The following is a 21,476-nucleotide window of genomic DNA, read 5'->3' as shown; positions in this document are numbered from 1 at the left end:
ATTTTATAAAAGTTACAAAATTAATTATAATTAATTTCTTATTTTATTAATTTTTTTATTTTAGAATTTAAATTTAAAATTTAAATAATATAAACTTAATAATATTATACATCTAAATTTTTTTATTAACCAACTCTAATTAAATTAATCTAATATAACAAAAATAATTTTTTTTTTTTCAAAATCAATGATATTTCATTAATAGAAATAGAACGAAACAGGTGTCTATATTGATATTATAAGGACCCAACAAAGCAAAAGAGATCTCCCAATAATCACGAGAAACGAACAAAACGTGAAATCGAAAAGGGAAAGTGAACATCCTATATCCTATATCCTATCCTATCCTATATCATCATTATAAATAAAAGACAGCATGTTGTAGGGGAATTCCAAGCTGTCAACCCTACTAAGTATGGTGAGTTGGTGACACCATTGTTAGTAAAACTGGATCGGTCGGTTCGACCAAAAATTTTTTTGGTAAACCGGATCCTAAGCCAGTCTAACCCGATAATTTGACCGAATAAAACAACGAATCGATATGAACCGGTCAAATTTAGAGTAAACCGGTTAAAATTGATCAAACTCAATAAGACCAGTTCGACCGAACCGCTTGAGTTTCAAAATTTTTCTGAAATGTTGAAGTTAGAGTTCGAGCCCCCTCATCAAGAAAAAACATGATACTCACAACCATCATATTGTTAAGTATATATATATATATATATATATCTTTCAGCAAATAATTTAGTTTTATTTATTTTAATTATATTTTTATTTAGCAATAATTATAAATTTACTTATTTTTTTATAATTATATAATATTTATTAATATTATTTTTCAATAAATACTTGTAATATATAATAGTATAATAGATATAAACTAATTAATAAATTATTAAAATTCGAAAATAATAATTATTTTAATATAAAAACAAAATAAAAATATTTATAATAGAGTAAAATTAACAAAATACTTATTGTCCCTGTTTCATATTGTTTTAGAATAGCTAGATATTTTTAAAATGTTAGTAAAAATATGTATTTTAAATTTTTGACTATATTTTATTTTTTATTTACATAGGACCGGATTAATTGATTCAACCAGTGATCCACCGATTGAACCAATGATCCAATAACTCAGTGACTTGACCGGTTTGATTATCAGTTCGGTTCTGACAACTATGGGTGATACTGTTGGTGTCATGTTTATCATTCCACCTGCCATACCATGGTATATACATGCATAGGAATTGGCTACCAGCATCTCTCAATATCATAATACTCACATGTATCATGTTCAGATAACTGGTGCACACCATACAAAGATTTCTAAATGTTTTACCTCCTGATTTTTCCTCTTTCTGATGCCATGCTTAATTACTAAAAACATCTTCCTGTAGTTCCTCTTCTTAACTAATAAGATCAATTGCTTATATCCCTTACCCCCACTTTTCAGTCTGAAATCATATACATTTTCCTCATTCACCCCCATTTTCATCCCATATTTTTTAAATTTTGTCCCTCATTTCAAAATTTAAAGTTTTCCAGGATCATTCTTTCATATATTATTCCCTCACATTTATATAATCCCTTGTGCGCATTGTTCATTTTAATCGCGATGCAAAGACGTCAACTCCGGCAACGACGACGATCTCCCCTCAAACGGTGCGTGTACTCAACGGATTAGGCAAGAGCCATTCAAGAGCTATGACAGTGGTGATGGATACGGAGGAGGAGGAGGCGGTGGTGCTTGCTGCAGCTGCGGTGGGATGGATCACATGACCACAGATTACAACCACGGAAGAGGCGGATGCCGTGGTAGGTACGACGGCGGAGGCGGTGGTGGAAGCCGCAACAACTGTGGGTATTCTGGGCTTTTGCAAGGGACTGCCCAACAAGCTCTCCTGAAAAATGTAAGTATAATGCTTTAATTTCTCTGATCATTACGTTGTGTTTCTTGGGGTAGTTTTTGGATTTTAATTTTGGAGTTTTATATTACGGTTTTATTTATTTTAATTTTCGAGTTTTTGTGTTTGACAAGGAAATATGTGATTGAATATTTTCTGTTCTGTCTCTTTTGTTGATAATTTAACTTCTGAACAAAATCAACAGCATCACTGGGACCAAATACCTAACATCCGGAAAATCTCATTTCATTTCATTCATAACAGTTAATCAAACCAGCAAAACAACTAAATAGGACAATGATGGATCCTAGAAAACATACCCCCCACAAGCCATCACAGCCAAGAATGATGAAATGCTCTCTCTCAGTAAGATCAAAAGAATGGATATCTGGGGTTGCACTACAACCCACCTGCAAATGGTATTTTTCTTTAACATTAAAATCCTGTTTTAGGCCTATTTCATGGTATGGATAAATTTTATTGCCTAACTGACAAAGAGAACAAGGAAGCATTTCTAAGTTAGCAGCAAACCTTTTTGAACTGCCGGTCTCCAAAACCCCTAGAAATTTTAGACGCCCTTGCAATCGCCCATTTGACTTACAACACCACCAACCTGCAAATTGAAGTGATCAGAATAGAGAACCAATTGATGAAACTCAACACCAGGTCTACATAGATAAGTCACGTAACCAACAATTCTAAATGTAATGCATCACAGATAATGAATGCTTCAAGGGACTAATGAAAGTTCTTCAAAGCACAGCTATACACAGACACATAGACATACAGTCATGGGCTTCTCATTAATTCAAATTTTGAACTAGTTTGAATTTGACACCTTACTAGATAAGCTGATCCTAATAAGATTGTGAATCATGAGTTATTAAAGCTTCTGGCAACATAAGACTGAATGCTAAATCAAAATTCTTATTATGGATGCTTAACTTTATACCAGAATGTTGCTGTGTCCAATTATGTGCGAAAAGGTACATTAGTTGGAAGAGTGTGGAAAGTTCTATATAAAGAGATGGATATGGTAACTTGAGTTTTTTGCATAGAGCCAAAAGTTATAGATCAACTGCACGTCCTGATAACTGTCAAGTAACAGGTATATATAAACCCAAAGATCTAACCAATCATCATTGAAGCATTTTGAACCTTCTGAGTGGAAGGATAGGTTTGTGCTCTCTCGTCAAAACAATAGCCTTTAGTGCATGGGCTCCATCAGAATTACCTTGGGATCCATCACTTATAGTTGACCGAGCCAAAACTGCTCTGGCATCTTCTATGTTTGCAACGAAAACCTAAAAACAGTCGTCAAACAGTGTTAAATAATTGGGGAAAAACAGGTTATGAATGAATTGGCAGAATAGAGAATAAGTAAACACAAGCTTACTTAATGAATTGGCAGAATAGAGAATAAGTAAACACAAGCTTACTTTTTGTCCCAATACCCAGACAGAGACAGCTGTGGCACCATCCTGCCATCCCCTGGTAGCAGTACATAGACTCATAAAGATATAGATAACATGAAAGAAATCTCTAAAGATTATATTAATTATTATTAATTAACTTGTATCGAAATCTATAATTCAAAAACCTAGGCAAGTGGCCTGCAGCATAGTGTGATACATTTCCCTTTTTTAATACCAAGGGAAAAAGTACATTGTACTGCTAACCAATTATAAAACAAAAAATCACATGGACTTCAAACCAATAAACTTTAAAACCCCAGTAAAAACTTGATTAACATCAAAATTTAAGCACAATCTAGCCACCTATAACGAGAGATTAACAAATCGAAGCAATCAAACTGTACCTTCAGAACTTTCTTGAAGAAGAGACTCATCGGTTTTACGAAAACCTAAATCAGAGTAAAAACATCAAATGAGAACATTCTGTAACCAAAAAAATAGATGAATATAAGTATTCGTCCACAATTCAGTTTTGCAATAAACAAATGGGGGATTGAATAACGAAAATCATAAACTTGAATGCTTACCATCAAGTATAGCTCTTTTAGCTGCCTTTACATCCAACTGAAACAAAGCAAAGCAACCAAGATATTAGAGGCAAAAATATATAAAACTGAGAGCAATAGAGGGAAAAGATATCAAAGACTACGGAAGTTGAAAGCAATATATTTTTATTTTGAAAAAGAAGAAAAAGAAATTGCCCAAGAAGACCAGAAGAATTCATTTTGATAGAAACATCCATTTTACTTATGAGCTTATGGTCAAGAAAACTGGCTTTCATGTTTCCCTTAATTGTTTTATTGACTATGGAGACTCATCTCATCAACTCAACTATACAAATCTGCTGTAAAAGGCCTAACAGACAATATATGGGTTCCTCTCGTGCCCCATCATGTTCTTCAAAATAAAATCTCAGTTAGAACAAGGGTACACACCCTACGGTTCAACGGCTTTCAACAAAACTTTGCAAAATGATACTGATATTTTTGCTACTTCATAACTATCTTCCTTGATGATTCAGTCAACCAACAATAAGAATGGTTGCAGTTGAATAGTTTCCCTTAACTGTAGTTAACTTCAACTGTATCTCATATGACAATCGAGAAAGAACAGAGGCCTGATGAGGATCATAGAAGTTTGTAATAAATGAATAGAAGAGTTTGAGTTACCCTGTGTGTAATGTAGTGTTAACTCTATCTAAGCAACTGAGCCTAACTAAGTGAACTAATAGATTCTAGTATCTGTACATGTAGTAACTAATTTAACTGTCTAAAAAGTAAATACAGAACAACTATTATTTTGCTACAGTATGCATAAAATTAGACCAAGCAAAACACACCAACTCACGTGGTAATCCAGCTGAGATAACATTCCCATGCAAATGCTTCTGTGCATATTCTGCAGCCAACCGTCCTCCATGCCCATCATAAATTGCAACATGTGCACACCTGAAAACCAAGCTCTCATAATCATTAGTAGAGAACAGAAAGCAAAAGATCAAGAAATGAATTTGATTTCAGGAACAGGCAACAAATTATCCACAAATCACACCATTTATTTGTTAAAAAATAAAAGAGGGACAAATACTAGTGATAAATCAAAATGATTATTCATCATCTATAATAATAATCATAATAACTTAATTTTCCAGGGTAATCTAAAGTTGCGTCTAAGGGAACAACCCAAGCATCTTCCATTGTGTGCCTAGAACCCTTATCCTCAGCTGCATCAGCATCAATTTCGAAAGAAGCTTCGAAAACCGAAGAATCTTCCGTCTTTGGCTTCTTCGAGGGAACATCAACAAGATCGTCGCTTTGCGAATCAGCTTCGCGCTTTTTGGGTTCAACTTCACCGTTACGGCTTTGCCCTCTGTGGTTTCGTCCATTTTCGCTCTTACAAATTCCAATCACAACAAAGGGTTGAAGGTTAAAATCGTTGAAAGTGAAAACCCTAAGCCTACTACACTGATCTCCAATCTCTGCTACTCACCTATAGTCTACAGTAGTAATAATTAATAAATAAATACTGAAATTTATTTAATTCTAAATAATATTTATCTATCTACGCCTGCATTTATAATATATTTCTTCTAAAATTTTGTTTGTCTTTCAATTTTTTTTATATTTCTATTCTAAAATATTGACTAAATAGAGTCTAACTTCTAAGATTTTGTTGAATGAAGCATTTTGATATTAAAAATAATTTAGAACTTAATTAGAAAATATTTTTTTCCCTAAAAATTTAAATGCTTTTATAGATTTCTTTATTTGGATGTATCCATAATATTCGAGGATTATCTTAAAAAAAATTATAACGTCTGAAAATAGACCTCTCAATTTCTTTAATTGTTTTATTAAATGTATTTTTTATTATTTAATATTTTTTATATATTTTTTTAGTTTTACTTAAAAAAATATAATAAAGAATCATACTTTATAATAATAATTGAGAGAAAAATTGAAGAAAATCCATTTTCTAATTTCTAAGGGTTGCTTCCTAATATTTTAAAATTCTCTATATTTTTTTTGTTGAAAAAATAAAATGCAAAAAATAAGATTTAATTATAATTTTATCAAATTTTTAATTAGATTTTTATTATTTAAAATTTTGTAATTAAATTCTTATACTGGATAAATATTTTTAATAAGGATTTAATTAAATTTTTTTATCAAAACCAAGAATTTAATTATAAATCTCCAAATATAAAATCTAATTAAAAATTTAGTAGAATTATAGTAATTAATTGCATGGTTGATAGACAATATATTATCGTTATTGTCCTTTTTTGAAACTCTTTTTAAGAAAAAAGTTCAACGTGTCCTCTAAAAAGTAATTTGGTCATAAAAATTTTGGGCAACATGTGCAAAATTCTAGATTTAAATCCCCTTGTCACTAATGAAGGAAGAAAAGAATCGATTTCAACCAAAAAAATAAAAACATCGATTAGGAAGTTCAAAACATGTGTTCTTGGAAGTATTAACAAAGTAAAATCTAGAAAGTTGAAAAACTTTCCCAAACAATGTGTTATCCACCATGCATCAAACAATTGAATTCAGCTACCTTGCTTACATGCATATCACGTTTTACGGTTTTCAAATCTAAATCCATTAAATTTGTCTCTAAGTACATATATCTGAAATTTGACTCTCACATTCTTCAAAAGCATCATGTATTCTCACAAATTTGGAAATCTCATCAGGCTCAGGCATTTTCCCATCTTGCTTCTGAATTACCAGTGTGATTATAGTTTCTCAATGTGATATAATTTTCCTTCCACAAAGGGTCCATGCATGATACTACAAACAATGGCTTTTTTGCGCAGTTCCATGCTCTCACAACACTTGTTAGCAAAGTGTCACAATATCCTCCCGCAAACTACAACAACAGCAATATCACACATCTTTTATATATTAAAGTTAAAAATGAAACATGCAATTATGCAAATAACTCTTTTTTAAGATGCATACATAACATAACAACTCAACTTTATACAAGTAATAAAGATAGACCATGCAAATAACTAAGGGTAACGATTCATGAGAATGTTATATAATTTGACATGTTTGATAAAATTATCATCTAATAGTTTTCAATTATTAACTTTACATGAAGATAATTTACACGAGTTTCTACCATAATTAATATATGTTAGACGCAAACATACATACCAACTTAACATTACATGATTCTTAGTAACTAGGCATTGAGGTAAAAACTATTTCTACCAAACACAGATAGTCGAAGCAAATTAGAATGCTAGCAACACTAGGGGACAGCATGAAGCGTGTCTCCGAATCAAAATCTTGATACAGGATTCCTGGTGAAGTCGAAACCAAAATCCAACCAAAACACTAGGAGAACACATATAGCACATTCATCTAAATTACATATAAAATCTGAAAATTGAGCAGCTTATTGATACCTTTCCAAGGGCATGTACAGATAATGGAGCAATGACCACGGCATCAGCCCACATACAAAGCTCAGCATGAAGGCATAGAACCTCTTTGTTCTCCCACAAGATCCACTGATCATCGTCCATATACACGGCCACCGCTTCGGCGTATGTTTTTCCCCTCACAATATCTGATGAGGCCATCACACTGAGTCTTGTTCTGCAAGGCACAATACAGGCCACAACTTTGGTTTGTACATATCTAACAAAATGTATAACATGATCATAAGACTTATGATGCATGAAAGAAAGATTAAAGAAAAGGAACCTAGATTCAATATCAACGGCGGGGATGACGCTTGGCTCTCCGCTGCGGTGGCCGCCTAAATGGAGCCCAGTGAACGCACTGAAAAGAATGAATCAGATTCGGTTACAGAATTTTTTCCGCACATCTTAAGCTCAAAAAATCTGAAAAAAAAAATTATGATTCACAGTGATCTTAAAGAGGGATTAATGTGTTAACAAGGGAATATGTATCAATCAAGTTGGTATCGCACACAATATTTCGAACACTATTTTCTAGCACCAACATCAATTCACACCAACTCTGTGTGGAGCACAGTTGAACCATGAACTTTTTCTGCACTCCCTGAAATCTATACACCATTTTTATCACGAAGAACACATTCATACTTGATTTTCTTAGAGTTAGGAAAAACACTTCCGTCACAATTAATTTTTACAAATTCAGTGTTCGGTTACCTCAATTTTGTGTTGATCATGTGAGGAAGAGGTTTCGAACCTATTCCCGCATTTGATGCAAACAAAACCAAATTTGAAATGCTCATTATCCGAATGAATTTGCAAGCCAATCTTCGTGGTGAAGGTGGCGTCACAGTTGACGCATTCAAACAATGCGGCTCCGTCTTCCACACCTCCACCTCCGTCTTCCACGCCTTGGTCTTCATCAGACATGCCAATCCGAGAGAGAGAAATAGAGAGATTTTGAAATTTGGAAGGTGAGTGAAAGGTACAGTCAGAGAGAATTCAGAGAGAGGAGAGAAAGCATGTGTGTATCACTGTATTGCAACAATCTGAATAACTGAATAGCCTAGAAGTTTCTGCTGAGTCAGCAGGGTCCACTAACTCTAACAGAAATTAGACTAACAAACTAACTGAGGCAGAGTAAGCAGCAGAGCAAGCTATTTGCTCAACCCCTAAAACTATTATATACATTGTATAAAACATAAATTATCTCTTCATAGTCTCATACTTTTCCTTTTTTTTTTTTTTTTACTTTAATGATAGTTTTTAATTATGATGAGTAATATCTAAATGAGTTTCTACACGTTTTTTAATTAGATATATATTTTAATTCTCAATAAATTTTAGTTATTAAATTAATTTTCAAATTTTTAGTTTATAATATAAATTAATCTTCACATCGAGTCACCAAAAAAAAATTAATCTTCACATCAAATTGTTTATCTTTATAAAAGATTGATTTAAATTTTTCTAAAAACTAGTATATCTTTATTCAATAACTACAAAAGTGTTTTATCTAATTTTTTTTACTAAAATATTAAAAACTAATTTACTGTTTAAAATTTGTCGAAAAAAAAAAGTATTTGACTTGAAAATTTTTGAGAGACTAAAATGTCATAGAGAACAACATAGGCTTCTTCTAATTATTCTATAATTAAAATTTAAAACTCAAATTTCATAAAATCAATTGAGAAAAAAAAGAATAGTGTGTGGCCAGTGTGGAATAGGTTTGGTTGATTCTTAATAAAGAGAAATATTATATCAGTCGGTCCTATATAGAGATGTGAAAAGAACAGTAGTGTTCTGTATATATATACACACGCATATATATTCATTTTCTTACATATGATTCTCAGATTTTAGTTGCATAAGAAAAGAAAACAAGTAATGAATTCGCCTGTCCAAACACATGGTTTTGGTTTTTTGCACATTTTATTACTTTGCTTTAGCTTGAAGATAATCAAAGTTACTCCATTCTAATAATCTTATCTTCCAGCTTTTGGCTCTAACTTACTGCGGAAAAGTTAACATATGTACTATGTCATTAATTATTTTGGAAATTATACTTTGTGATGCATATGTGATACTAATGATATATGTGCAGCAATAAACTCTAGAACAAATACTAATTAACTATGATATGAAATTTTTTCTTTGTGCTTCATTTCCAAAAAGTTTCTATGTTTATATCACAAATTGACATACACCAACACCACCTCACTTATAATCCTTATTATGCCACAATTTTGTATATTTAGAGTTATGAAGGCTATTGCCCACCTTCTTTGTGGATAAAGGACAATATGTAAACATCATTATTCATTAGTGTTTAGTTAGATAGAAGATATTTTTAGCCGGGCCTAGCTAGTGTAGTTTTTTACTTTTTGTCATCATTTTAATTTGATTTTGCATTGGAACAAAAAAAAGACTTTGGGGGGGGGGGGGGGGGGACTAAGGAGTCAATTTTCAATGACGTGTAATTCAAAATCAAAATAGCTAAACAAAACCCATCAAAGATTCATCATCAAACTATAATAATTTGGCTCAAACCGGGCATATGATTAGAACAAAGAGGAAGAAATCGATTTGGAAGAACCAATATCATAAAGAAATAAAAGGATAAACATGGTAAAAATTAAAATTAAATAGAAAAAGATAAATTATAATTAAAATAAAAAAAATTAGTTAAAATTGAATATAAAGATAATTATTTTATTTTTTATTTAATTTTTTTAACACAATAAGAAAGAGATTCTATAATCTAACTTGTCAACGTCAAAATTTAAAAAATAAATCGAATGAACTTCTCAATTTTTTACCCAATTTTTCGATACAATAAGAGAGGAACTTTTTAACTTCAATTGTTCATACTATGGTTTTATTACGAAATCAAAAAGAAATTTTCAAACCTCTAAATCGTTCTATGCTAAGAATATCCTAGTTTATAAGATATTTATAACTTCTTATTAAATTAAAGAGAAAATTACACTCCTCTTCTCTAAGAGATGCTAAAATGACACTCTCCTCCCCTCTATTTGTAAAATATACACTCCCTTCCTTTATAACTTTTAAAAAAACCTCTTTTCTAATCCATTTTAAATTTTTTGTGTTAACTTTATCCGCTTTTTTAAGAAAAAAAATTATTTTTTACAAAAATACTCTTTAACAAAAATGTTATTTTTTGTGATTAAATTTTGTTTACTAAAATATTATTTAACAAATTATTTGTCTATTGATTAAATTATTTTTTTCTTAAGACACCCTTCAATATTTTCTTAATTATTAAATTGTAATTTTACCAAAATTTTTGTCAACAATTATTTTGTATTTTACTATTAATTTTTTGATATTGATGTATATTATTTTAATATTAAATTAAAAAAATCTTACCACTGTTATATATAACAATAAATATTAATAAATAATTTGTTTCATAGAACTATTTAAAATTATTAAAAACTTTATCAAAACTTAAAAATAAGTCGACATGGATAAATCCCAAATTTAAAAAATTAACATCTCATTCCTTCACATCTTTACAAAACAAGTTTCTTAATAATTAAAATATTATTAAAGGGTATTTTAAGAAAAAATAATTTAATTATTAAAAATGAAAAAAATATATTTTAAAAAAATACAATTTAATCAATATAAAAATAATGGTTTAATTACTCTGCAGGTCCCTATAGTTTCACCGAATTTTCAATTAGGTCCCTATACTTTTTTTCTTTTCAATTGGGTCCCTATATATTATTTTTTTTTAATTTAGTCCTTGTTAACGTTAAACGTTAAAAAAATGTTAGTAAATTGTGAAATTACTTGTATACTCCTAGGGACCTAATTAAAAAGAAAAAAAAAGTATAGGGACCTAATTGAAAATTTAGAAAAATTATAAATATTCAATGAAAGATATTCCTATAATCCCTTTTATTTTATCACTATCATTCTTTTTCTTATTTATATACAAATTGTACCAAAATACCTTCTCTTTATTTTTTTAACTTTTAAAATACCTTATCTTAAGAATATACAAAAAAAAGTAATGAATAAAATGAAACAGAAATAGTAGTAATAAGTATAATATAAAATTTAATTTCCATCAGTCAAGTATTTATTATGACCAATATAATGAAAGAACTTGCATATGGCATATAGTAACAAGAACCATTGATAGAATAATAACTAAAATTGTTTACAAAAATTGAGTTCTATATAGTTCCTCAAACAAGAGAACCAATTTGACTGACAAAAACTCAAAAACAAGTATATTGAAAAAATAATTTTTCCTTATGGTAACAAGAACCATTAGAAAGAAATCCCTAAAGGCTGCTTGCTCTAGCATAAACAGATATTCCATCTCCCTTGAATATGATCTTTGCCAATGCAACTGATGCCAAGTGACGCACAGGCCGTCGAGCATTAAAAGTGAGCAGGGAATACAATGCATTCTTACAACGTCTTTGCCACAACAAAATATTTTCTTAGAAGATATGATAAATTGTAACATCAGAAAACATACTAAAATTTTTAATGGAAACACAAATCAACAACAACAAGTAATATCAAATGAATAGCACCAAACCTTAATTAAAAGCAAAATCTCAAAAGGTCTTTTGCTAATACCGTCACCGATTTTTCACATAAACTAAGACCATCAACTATTCCAGAAAAGGCATTTGCTACATCAGTTTTGGCTTTATTATCATATTCAACAGCTATTTCCTTTGCTTTATGAAGCTCCAGAACTAAACTCAATGCAAGAATCAAAAATTTTACATATTTAGTATCCTGTCCTTGATTCAAAATATTAGCACCACTGCTTTGAAGAAGCTGCAAAATATATGCAACGGATCCACTATTAAACTCATACTAGAGAATTGATGCAGGAATACCAGTCAGTGCAGCAATGAGTCTAAAATAACTATTATGGACTTAACAAAACTAATATATAACTCAAACTAAAATATGCTGCTTCCAATATTAAGAGTACTTTTTTATTTGTCTTATTTATTTATTTACTTTTTATGAAAGAAGAATACATCAAATAAAGAAAAGAATATTACAATCAGTAACACACATTGCTCATTGCTACAAAGATTTTGCCTCTTTTCTATCCCACAAAACCAGCAAATATGGTTAAGAAAAATTAATTGAAGCTTGCATAGCAGACCCAATAAAGGGATCCATGAGTAATCCACTAATCCTAACTCAAATTGGGGGCGCAAAGCATCATATAACATGATATGAAATCAGATATTAAGGCATGAAGTAACAAAAAAGATTTATCATGAGAAGCTTCACGTCTTCAATGGTGAATGATTTTTTATTTTTTTTTTTTATTCTTTTAAATATGGATTCACATGAATACCAAATAAGTTGTCACATGGTATATAAATATATTGATATATTGATATTGATTGTGTTATCTTTTATTTTTTCTTGTTCATTTAAATTGACAAAATATTTTGTACTAGTGATTAATTTATTATCTTTTTTGCAATATAAATTATATCTAAGAATTAATATTTAATTGTTATTAATATATTTTTGAAAATATGCATTTAACTTTTAATTTTAATTTTATATTTTTATTTAATTATGACCAGGTCAATCGGGTAAATCAGTGACTCACCGGTTGAACCAGTAACTTAGTAACCCAATTATATGACCAGGTTAATTACCGATTCGATTCTAATAACTATGCCTATAAAAGTTGATGACAAAGTAATGATAACAGAGCCAATTAAAAAGCATGTTGGATTAGGTGCTCAAACACTTGAATTATTGAGCAAAATATGACAATGGTTACTTTACTCCTGAATTAGGTGTATGTTCTGCACACTTTGAATTTGCATTTAATGAAAAGTAATGAAGAAAGATACAAAAGAATACTAACAACTTTGAGATGAACAAACAAAAAGAAAAGCACTAGAGAAAAGAAATTAAAGAAGGCTTTAAAAACTAAAAAGACCTTAATTAATATTTAACTAACTACTGTTTGAAGCTTTAGGAGCTGTCCAATAATTCTTCACAGCAAATAAAAGTTTCTCTCTTTCAAGAGGCCCATCTTCATGGTCAACAATTTGACTTTCCCAATTCAAACCGTTGACTATACTCTTTACTTTTACTAATATATCAACATCATCTCTGATTATTACACTTCCTTCTGGCCTAAGAATCCTATCCATTTCTAGCAGAATGTCTTCTAATTCACATCTGCAACATACAAGTAGGTTAATCAGAATTTAAACAGTACTTGAATCTGTTAGATTACTTCAAACAATGAGCCAAATTTCCAAGATCATTTGTTAAAAAGGGACAACCATGTGTTATATAGTGTATATGATATTGAATTGAATATATAAATACCTTTGGTTGTAAAGGCTGAAGACTGAATCAGCATGAATTAAATCATAAGTTCTAGGATAAGTGGACATTGCTTCACACCTGCAACATAAGTTTAGGCCACAAGCAATTTAGACAATGAAGAAGAGAACATTATGTTAAGGAGATAAGGAAAAAAATAATGTTGTGCTAACCAATTATGGTATGTTCCAATCAATCCCCTTTCATAAATTGCTCCAAGTGTGTCAACCTTGGCTTGAACAGGAACCACATTCATGACCCAAACAGGGTACTCAACAAGAGAAGCAGCAAATCCACCCAAGTAAGCATTCATGTCAAGAAGGTTTCTGTATCTCCCAGCTTTACCTAGCTGACTGTTAACTTTCTTGTAATATGATATCCTTTTCTTCCATAATTGATTGTCCTTTATGAAGGTTGAAGGTGTAACCCCTTTTATGGTCTCCATGTAAATCCTTGGTGGGGTGGCTGTTAGCCTCTCTGGCCAATTCTCCAATGCCCCTCCTGCAGTTTCATCATTGTCTGACACTTCTGGCAGACGACTCAAACATGTCTTCATGTCAGTGTACCTGAATACAAACAACTCACCAAAATAAATATACAAAACACTTAAGAAGTAAATCACTATTGCTATGCTGATGTATCATAAGATATCATAAGTGAACATGACATGACAGGAAGATAATAAGTGAAAATTACCATTTAACAGTTTGTAACTATGATCTTCATGTAAATACAACTTCATATGAGTATTCGGTCTGATATATTGCTAGTGAATATGATATGACATGAAAGTAACTAAGAATAAAGTAGAAGGTGGAAAATTGAAGCAACATACCATGCCTTGTCAGGGTTATCTTGTGGGTGGCAAAAAGGCCTACTATTTTGAGAGCATTTCAAATGGTGTTTGGGTTTCTGCCAAATAGCAATATCACCCTTCTCTACAAGCTTCTTCCAACATAGACTTTGAGCCACCTTCTCAATTTTGGTCTGCTCTTCATTCAGATCCTCCTTTGTTCTTTCCCAACCTCTCCAATATCTCTTCCAATTGATGGGTGGCCCGGATAGGATCCAATAGCCTCCGGGCCGCAGAATCCGATCAACTTCATTTAGATAAACCCCATCTAATTCAACATTTGAAGGGAAATTAAAAACAACACCACATAAAACAACATATCTTGAGACAGTTGTGTAACAAGTGATATATAATAATAAGGTACGAACCATATTGAGCCCATGGAATTAGGCAGCGAGAGCAATGTGCCATGTCAAAAGCTCTAGAGGGAAATGGGAGCCTCTTAGATGCAAGAACACCAATAATGGCGGGAACACCTCTTTCAAGAGCAAACTGAACTTGTGCTTCGTGTGTGTCTCTTGGTGCTATTGACATTGTTATTATGTCACGGGATAGAAGATATGCTCCCCAACTTGCAACCTGAACCAACCATGCATAATTGCATATGCTAAACACATTAACCTTAAGATTAAATCAACATTAATTATGCAATTAATCTAAATTTGTCAAGAAAGTTAGTATAACGTGGTTAGTGGTGACCGACTAGACAAATGCCTCGTTCGTGGCAAGAATAATACTTGCTGATTATTAAAATATTCACCCTTCACATGTAATAATTAATTTAGTCAAAAGTACAACTATTACTAGAAATTAGGAGTGTGGAATCCTATGGCTTAGGTGGTACAGTATTATAGTAACGCCAGCCAGGTTCATTTTTATTTTTTTTAGAGGGAAATAATAATTAGGTTCTGAATATTTTGATCATGGACTAATTAATTTTTTAAGAAAAAAATTATTAATTTAGTTTTTTACAATGCAAACGATAGATATATTATGTGATTCTATTAATTTGTTACGTAAAATTTAAAAGTGATATTTATATGTATCATTAATTAATGTGACATATCTATTTATGAAAGATAGTTACGTAAATAAATATTTTTGGAACGAAATTTCACCTATTTTAGTAAGATTCATAATAAATAAAAAAACAGTTGATAAAAAATTATATGAAAACTTAAAAAATAATAATATTTTACTATTTAAAAATATATCGTTTTCATGTTCACGACAATAAAATATCTACTATTATAAATAATAAAATATTTTTTTTCCAAAAGTTAATTAGGTCGAAGTTAAAATTTTTAAAAATTTAATTCTCACTTTATTTTTAAATAAGAGAAAAAAAAGGACGAATTTTTCAGTTAGGATTTCGATTTTATATTTTTTTCTAAAAGAGACCATTATGGATTGCACATTTCAAGGCAAAAACACTCCAATGGAAATAAAAAACAGTATCATATTCATAAGCCTTACATACTTTTGTGCTTCCATGTTCCTTGGCCATGGATGGCCCCAAATAATTAAGAAAAAAAATAGCTTAGACGAATAGTAGAAAGTAGGAAGTGCATGCCATGATGCATATTAAAGTAATATTTTTTTATATATTTTTTAATTTAAAAATTAAAAGTGAAAAATAGTAAAATACTATAAAAATATAACCTTAATTTTAATCAAAATTATATAAACACCTTAGTTACCGTAATTATACTTACTAGTTCAAAGGACATAACATAGTACTGGCGGAATATTTGGCTTTTTACATAAACCATGGGTATGAATGATTAACTTGTGTGCTTCGTTTTCATTTCTTTTTCCTGTGATATAATCTTTTTGAAAAACATACACAAAATCCATGCTGGCATGAATCATTATTCCCCTTATGGAAAGCCATGTCTTCAGAAGCCAGTTACTGTTTTGGATCCACTCATTCATGTCAATAAAATTAAAACTGGCAAGTCCTTGATATTTGTGTGAGAGAAAAAATAACAAATGAAATAACGCTCCATTGAAAATATTTTAAAAAATAGATAAGTTATTATTATAAGGGTGTCGATATGTACCCCACCGGCGGGTACCCAACCCGATCCGCAGCGGGTAAGGTAGGGTGCAGGTAGGGTCTCGTGCGGGTCGGGTAGGGTGCGGGTTGAACTTCAACTCTACCGACCAACCCACACTCTATATATGTTTATATTATATACTTATATAAAAATATATTTTAAGTGGATGTTGAATGAAAGACCTCTCACTAAATGTAAAAGATTCTTAGCCACTAAAAGAAAATCATTAATTAATAATTTCATATTTTTTTACATAAAAATCAGTTCTATTTTAAATTATCATCAAATTATATAATAACGTTGTATATTTTTTGTAACTTGTGGGTAAAGTTGAGTATCCTCGGATTAAGAGCGGGTAGGGTTAGGATTAAGGTTAGGATATTTTCAACCTGTAGATAGGGTAGGGTATAATTTATATAAAAATCTCAACATAGGATTAGGGTTGGATCTAAACCCTACTCTATCCTACTCATTACTACCCCTTTATATAAACTTATTTAAATTAGATCTATATGTAAAACCTTGCAGAAATCTATTTGTTACGTCAAATTCTTAAATAAAAATTAGATTCATAATATATTAATTATTAATATGTTAAATTAAAAAATGATTAAGTTTAAAAAATTAATATTTTTATTAAAATATAATCTGTATTTAATTAATAAAAAATAAATAATTTTATATTATTAAATATAATTTTATATTATAATAATTAATTAATGACTACAAATTACAAAATTTGATAGCTGAACACTCCTCCTAAAAAATATAGTAAAAATATATATATCTACGCGCAAAACCCTCCCGGGTGAAGACAAACCGAACGCCCTCAGAATTTGAATTTTGGAATCTATATAGCATTTAGTATTTGAAATATATTTTTAATTTTTAGTCAAATAATCCGTTCATAGTCCCTTCCCTTAAGTTCCAAAAATAGTGAGGAAAACTGGAAAACGTTACAGTCTCAAGTTGAAGACCATGACCCTTTCCTTTTCACAGTAAAATGCAGTAAAAGCCCCATTCAGTCCCAACTAAATTCTCTCCTACCTCCTTTCAGACCTCATTTTATTTTTTTTATTGTTTTAATAACAATATATATTTATAAGAAAGGAAATCTTTTGCAACTATATAAAGTAAAGTGTTGGTAACAAAAATTAATATGTACATTGAATTTCAAACTCATTTCTTATTTTGACAATGTATAATATATACGCGTGTTTCCCATTTTATTACCTCAAATCCGCATAATTATCTTCTACCTATGTATCAAAAGTCTATCTAATCTTTTTTTGGTGGAATTGCCGTAAGCTTTGGCTGAAATTGATGATGAAAAAAAAAAAGGAGAATTTTAAATAGTTTTTTAATTAAAATAAAAAATTGTTTTCTATCCTATAAATAAAAAGAACAAGAAAATGAAAGTAAATATATAGAGATAAAAACAAGACAAGTTTCCTTTTCTTGTTCGAAAATGTTTTTCTCACCATGATTCATGAAAAAACGTATTTTTCTTTTAGAAAAAGTTAAAAGTAAAAAAGGGTAGCGTGTACGTACCCCACAGCCAGTATCAACGGCGGTGCGAACGGAACCATGTTTGAGATCAATCAACTTTCCAATGTCGTCAATGTACTTATCGGCGCCGTTGGGGAACATGGTGCCGCCGCCGGGGAACCTGAACTTGTCGCCGTCGTAACGGATCCAGTTCTGAACGGCCTTCTCCACCGTGAGCTCTCTGTGAGGCACGTTGGCGTACCATGCCACGTCCCTGCTCGAGGGCCATGGAAACGGGTTCTTGTAACCGTGCGGCGCCGGAATGCGACACTTCAAGACTTCCTTCTTCGAAGGGCAGTGTCTCTCTCTGTAAATCATCTTGTCACGGGGGAAGCGGAGAGAGCGAGTGTGGTCCTCGCAGGGGGTGTATTCGCTGAGCTTCACTGGGCATGACGGGTAGTGTTTCGAGGTGGCGGCGGCGGCGGTTGTGGTGGTTGTGGGGAAGGTGGCGTTGTGGTGGGAGGTGAAGTCTAGGTGGGTGGGTTTTCTGGGAGTTGTTGATGTGCGGCTGGTGGTGGTTGTGGGGTTTTGAATGCAGGTGGGGAGGGTGGTTTTGGTGGTGGTGGTGGTGGTGGCGGCGGCGGAGGAGGAGGGGGTTTGTTGGTATGAGCCGAAGAGGTAGGAGATGATGCAGAGGAGTGCTACGAGGGTGTAGAGGTTGGTCTTCTTGCAGGTGGTGGTGGTGGTGTGTTTGGAAGGTTTTGAGGTTGGGTGGTAGGACGGTGGCGTGGAGTCACCGCCGGCCATGGTGGTGGAGATATATGTATGTGTATTAATGTGCGTGTTAGCGTATTACTAACTTACTCTTTATATTGGGAGCAAATGGAGATTTGGGGAAAAAGAATAATATATACAAGGGAAATCATAAAATATTAAATACTATTTTTTTATTTCTATTTTTGTTAATATTATCTTATAGGAAACATTTTAAGTGCACCGCGGAGTACCGGTGCACTAGTTGTTTCAACAGTTGATTTCTATTAATATATATTATATATATTTTTTATAATTCAGATCAACGGTTAAAACAACTGGTACACCGGTATTCCTGGTGTACTTGAAATGTTTCCTATTTTATATAATTTTTTTCGTTGTATATTTGTATTGGATTAGAAGTAACAATAGCTAACTAATTTGAGTTGGTTGAGTAGTCAACTCACTCGTCTATTTAAGTAAGTGTTATTTCGTGACAAATTAATTTTTGACCATTACAGATCGAAAGATAATGTAAGAAACCCAAAAAAAAGTAACAATAACTAATTTAAGACTTATTATACTTTTTTCTAATGTAATATATTAGTAGATTAAAGAATTTATTTTTCTTTTTCAAAGATAGAAAAATTTGAACCTACAATCTCTAAGCAATATTCTAAAAACTGGTTTGAACCGACCGATCGAACCGGAAATTATTAACAAATATGGTTCGAATAGAAGACAAAATCGCCAAATTTAATAATCGAAGTTAAACCGTCGGATTGGCCGAAAACCGATTGGTCGAATCGAACCGTGATTCGGTCGGTTTTTTTAAATTTTGCAAAAAACGTTGCGTTTTGCCCACAGATCCAGAAAGTCAGAAACGAACCCTAGCCTTCAGTCTTCAATTCACTCAGACACCACTCTCGAGCCTCCACCCTGCAGCCATCCACTCTCACCTCTCGCACTCAGTGGCCATGCATGCAGTCCCCACCTCGAGCTTCCGGCGCAACCTCCGTCCAGCCACCGCCACCGTCGCAACACCTCTGTCGAAGTCACTCACCGTCGCAAGTTTGTGGAGCCAGCTTGGAGCTTCGCGCAACCCTTTCCGTCGCGAAGTCAGCCGTGGAAATCGCAGCCACCGCCACCACTCCTTGCCGTCGCACAGTGTCGTCCTAAGTGACGTGAAGCCCTCCCCCCCCCCTCTCGAGTCCCATTCCTAATTCCTCAGTCTCGTACATACTCTCATTATTTCTCCCCAAAATACAACCCTAGCCTCCATCGCGCCGCCGTTGGTTACACTGTCGCCGCCTGGTTCGTCGTGGTCGTTCTTCAATCCTCCTGTTTTGTCGTGCTCGAAGGCCCTTCCATTCCCCCAATGCCAATCCTCCTACTGATTGATGATAAATTGATACCGATAAATTGTTACTGGTTTGTACATGCTTTTATTTTTTTCTGTTGTTAAATTTTGTTAAAGTTTCTTGATGATAAATTTTGTGCTCATTGCCTAAAGGAATACTTGTATCACATAGCTCACTACTATTGCCTGCTGTTCGTGTTTATTTTTTAGTTCATAAATTATCAAATTATATTGATTATTGAATGGCTCTGCTCACTACTGCTATGCTGTGTTGTACTCTGATTTGTGTCTTCTTCGCTACTATGCTGTGTTTTTTGGCTCTGTTATTCACTGCTGAGCATTTTTGTGTTTAATTAAGTCAATTAAAACTATGCTTTGGGCTTAATTGTTCTTATATTGTTAAGTTAGTTAATTCAGCATATGTTCTGCTATGCTGTTGTTGTGCTGATGTTTTGTGTTTTGTGATTTCTTTGCGTAGTGATGTGCTGCTAGAAACTGAATTACTGCTATTTGGTGTGTGTTTGTGTTGGTTTTACTGTTTTGTGATTTAATTATGCTTAGATGGTGACTGTCTTTATGATTATTTATTTCAGTTATGTAGGATTTTGTGATTTCTTTTTGCATAGTGATGTGCTGCTGGAGATTGAATTGCTATTTTGTGTTTGTGTTTTACTGTTTTAACACAAACACAAATTTTAATAACAGTTCACACATATATCCATATTTGTTAAATTTTTGAAACTTGACAAGTTTGAGGTCTTTGTGGATTCCCTGGATTGTAATTTTTTTTTTGTGGATGATAAATTATAAAACTGGTGAACAGATATATACTATATTACGGAATCAATAAGCAAACTGAAAGCAGGAGGATATATATTATTCCATTCCTTAATTTATGACTCCATCCAGAATTAATGGTATGCAGCATTAGTATCAATAACATTGTGATTTATGGCAGATTTTGATGATTGATAATAAATTTGGATTTTGGCATTTTATGTTTGGTTGTTTTTTTTTTTTTTTTTTTTGTTATTTGACTTTTGAGTTTGTATTTGAGTAAGATCATAACATTCTGTTTTATGTAGTACTTTAATTTGGATGATATTTTTTAAGGTTTATATTAGACTATAATTATGTTTTAATGTGTTTATTTATTATTTTATTATAAAACGATTTTTTCGGTTCAACTACGATCAAACCAATTGAACTAATAAACCAATAATTAAAGCGGTTCGATGACCGGTTCGATTTTCAGAACCTTACCTCTAAGTGAG

The 21,476-nt window shown here is 31.9% G+C and overlaps 3 protein-coding genes across 8 annotated transcripts; all 3 read right to left on the bottom strand.

Annotated features, from left to right (window-relative positions):
* Positions 1-1,184: 1,184 nt before the first annotated feature.
* LOC107641514 (putative protein phosphatase 2C 30) lies at positions 1,185-5,401 on the bottom strand. 6 transcript variants are annotated; one of them, XM_088489170.1, is made up of 9 exons: positions 5,065-5,401; positions 4,722-4,830; positions 3,910-3,946; positions 3,727-3,771; positions 3,304-3,398; positions 3,142-3,211; positions 2,439-2,520; positions 2,228-2,317; positions 1,185-1,904 (listed from the first exon to the last, which is right to left on the bottom strand). In XM_088489170.1, the coding sequence occupies exons 1-5, from the start codon at positions 5,265-5,267 to the stop codon at positions 3,343-3,345; spliced, it is 450 nt and encodes a 149-aa protein (XP_088345296.1). In that variant the 5' UTR covers positions 5,268-5,401; the 3' UTR covers positions 1,185-1,904; positions 2,228-2,317; positions 2,439-2,520; positions 3,142-3,211; positions 3,304-3,342. The 6 variants fall into 6 exon arrangements, with proteins under 6 accessions (XP_088345296.1, XP_088345294.1, XP_088345293.1 ...); XM_088489168.1 differs by having other exon boundaries at positions 3,347-3,398; XM_088489167.1 differs by having other exon boundaries at positions 2,439-3,211; positions 3,347-3,398.
* A 933-nt stretch (positions 5,402-6,334) lies between these two features.
* Positions 6,335-8,331, bottom strand: LOC107644806 (uncharacterized). The gene is made up of 4 exons (XM_016348730.3): positions 8,040-8,331; positions 7,606-7,683; positions 7,305-7,497; positions 6,335-6,757 (listed from the first exon to the last, which is right to left on the bottom strand). The coding sequence occupies exons 1-4, from the start codon at positions 8,243-8,245 to the stop codon at positions 6,584-6,586; spliced, it is 651 nt and encodes a 216-aa protein (XP_016204216.1). The 5' UTR covers positions 8,246-8,331; the 3' UTR covers positions 6,335-6,583.
* A 4,734-nt stretch (positions 8,332-13,065) lies between these two features.
* Positions 13,066-18,967, bottom strand: LOC107641513 (putative methyltransferase PMT16). Its single transcript, XM_016345001.3, has 6 exons — positions 18,153-18,967; positions 14,910-15,120; positions 14,524-14,809; positions 13,862-14,254; positions 13,692-13,769; positions 13,066-13,538 (listed from the first exon to the last, which is right to left on the bottom strand). The coding sequence occupies exons 1-6, from the start codon at positions 18,894-18,896 to the stop codon at positions 13,310-13,312; spliced, it is 1,941 nt and encodes a 646-aa protein (XP_016200487.3). The 5' UTR covers positions 18,897-18,967; the 3' UTR covers positions 13,066-13,309.
* Positions 18,968-21,476: the final 2,509 nt, after the last annotated feature.

Source organism: Arachis ipaensis, chromosome B5 (genome assembly GCF_059453495.1).
Source record: "Arachis ipaensis isolate K30076 ecotype BB chromosome B5, ASM5945349v1, whole genome shotgun sequence".
Taxonomy (NCBI): domain Eukaryota; kingdom Viridiplantae; phylum Streptophyta; class Magnoliopsida; order Fabales; family Fabaceae; genus Arachis; species Arachis ipaensis.
Note: the sequence above shows the minus strand (reverse complement) of the source record. Positions and strands in the feature narration are given on the sequence as shown.

Bases quoted from the DNA above. Each gene is read 5' to 3' on its own strand.
- LOC107641514 (XM_088489167.1), bottom strand. From the start codon at position 5,267: ATGGACGAAACCACAGAGGGCAAAGCCGTAACGGTGAAGTTGAACCCA. The intron at 4,831-5,064 runs GTTGTTCCCTTA...CTTGGTTTTCAG, and splicing joins ACACAATGGAAGATGCTTGG to GTGTGCACATGTTGCAATTT. The intron at 3,772-3,909 runs GTAAGCATTCAA...ACTCTGATTTAG, and splicing joins TAAAAGAGCTATACTTGATG to GTTTTCGTAAAACCGATGAG.
- LOC107644806 (XM_016348730.3), bottom strand. From the start codon at position 8,245: ATGAAGACCAAGGCGTGGAAGACGGAGGTGGAGGTGTGGAAGACGGAG. The intron at 7,498-7,605 runs GTTCCTTTTCTT...TGTGCCTTGCAG, and splicing joins GCCGTTGATATTGAATCTAG to AACAAGACTCAGTGTGATGG. The intron at 6,758-7,304 runs GTATCAATAAGC...CTGTTGTTGTAG, and splicing joins CTGTACATGCCCTTGGAAAG to TTTGCGGGAGGATATTGTGA.
- LOC107641513 (XM_016345001.3), bottom strand. From the start codon at position 18,896: ATGGCCGGCGGTGACTCCACGCCACCGTCCTACCACCCAACCTCAAAA. The intron at 15,121-18,152 runs GTACGTACACGC...TGGTTGGTTCAG, and splicing joins CCGTTGATACTGGCTGTGGG to GTTGCAAGTTGGGGAGCATA. The intron at 14,255-14,523 runs GTATGTTGCTTC...GTTTGTATTCAG, and splicing joins GATAACCCTGACAAGGCATG to GTACACTGACATGAAGACAT.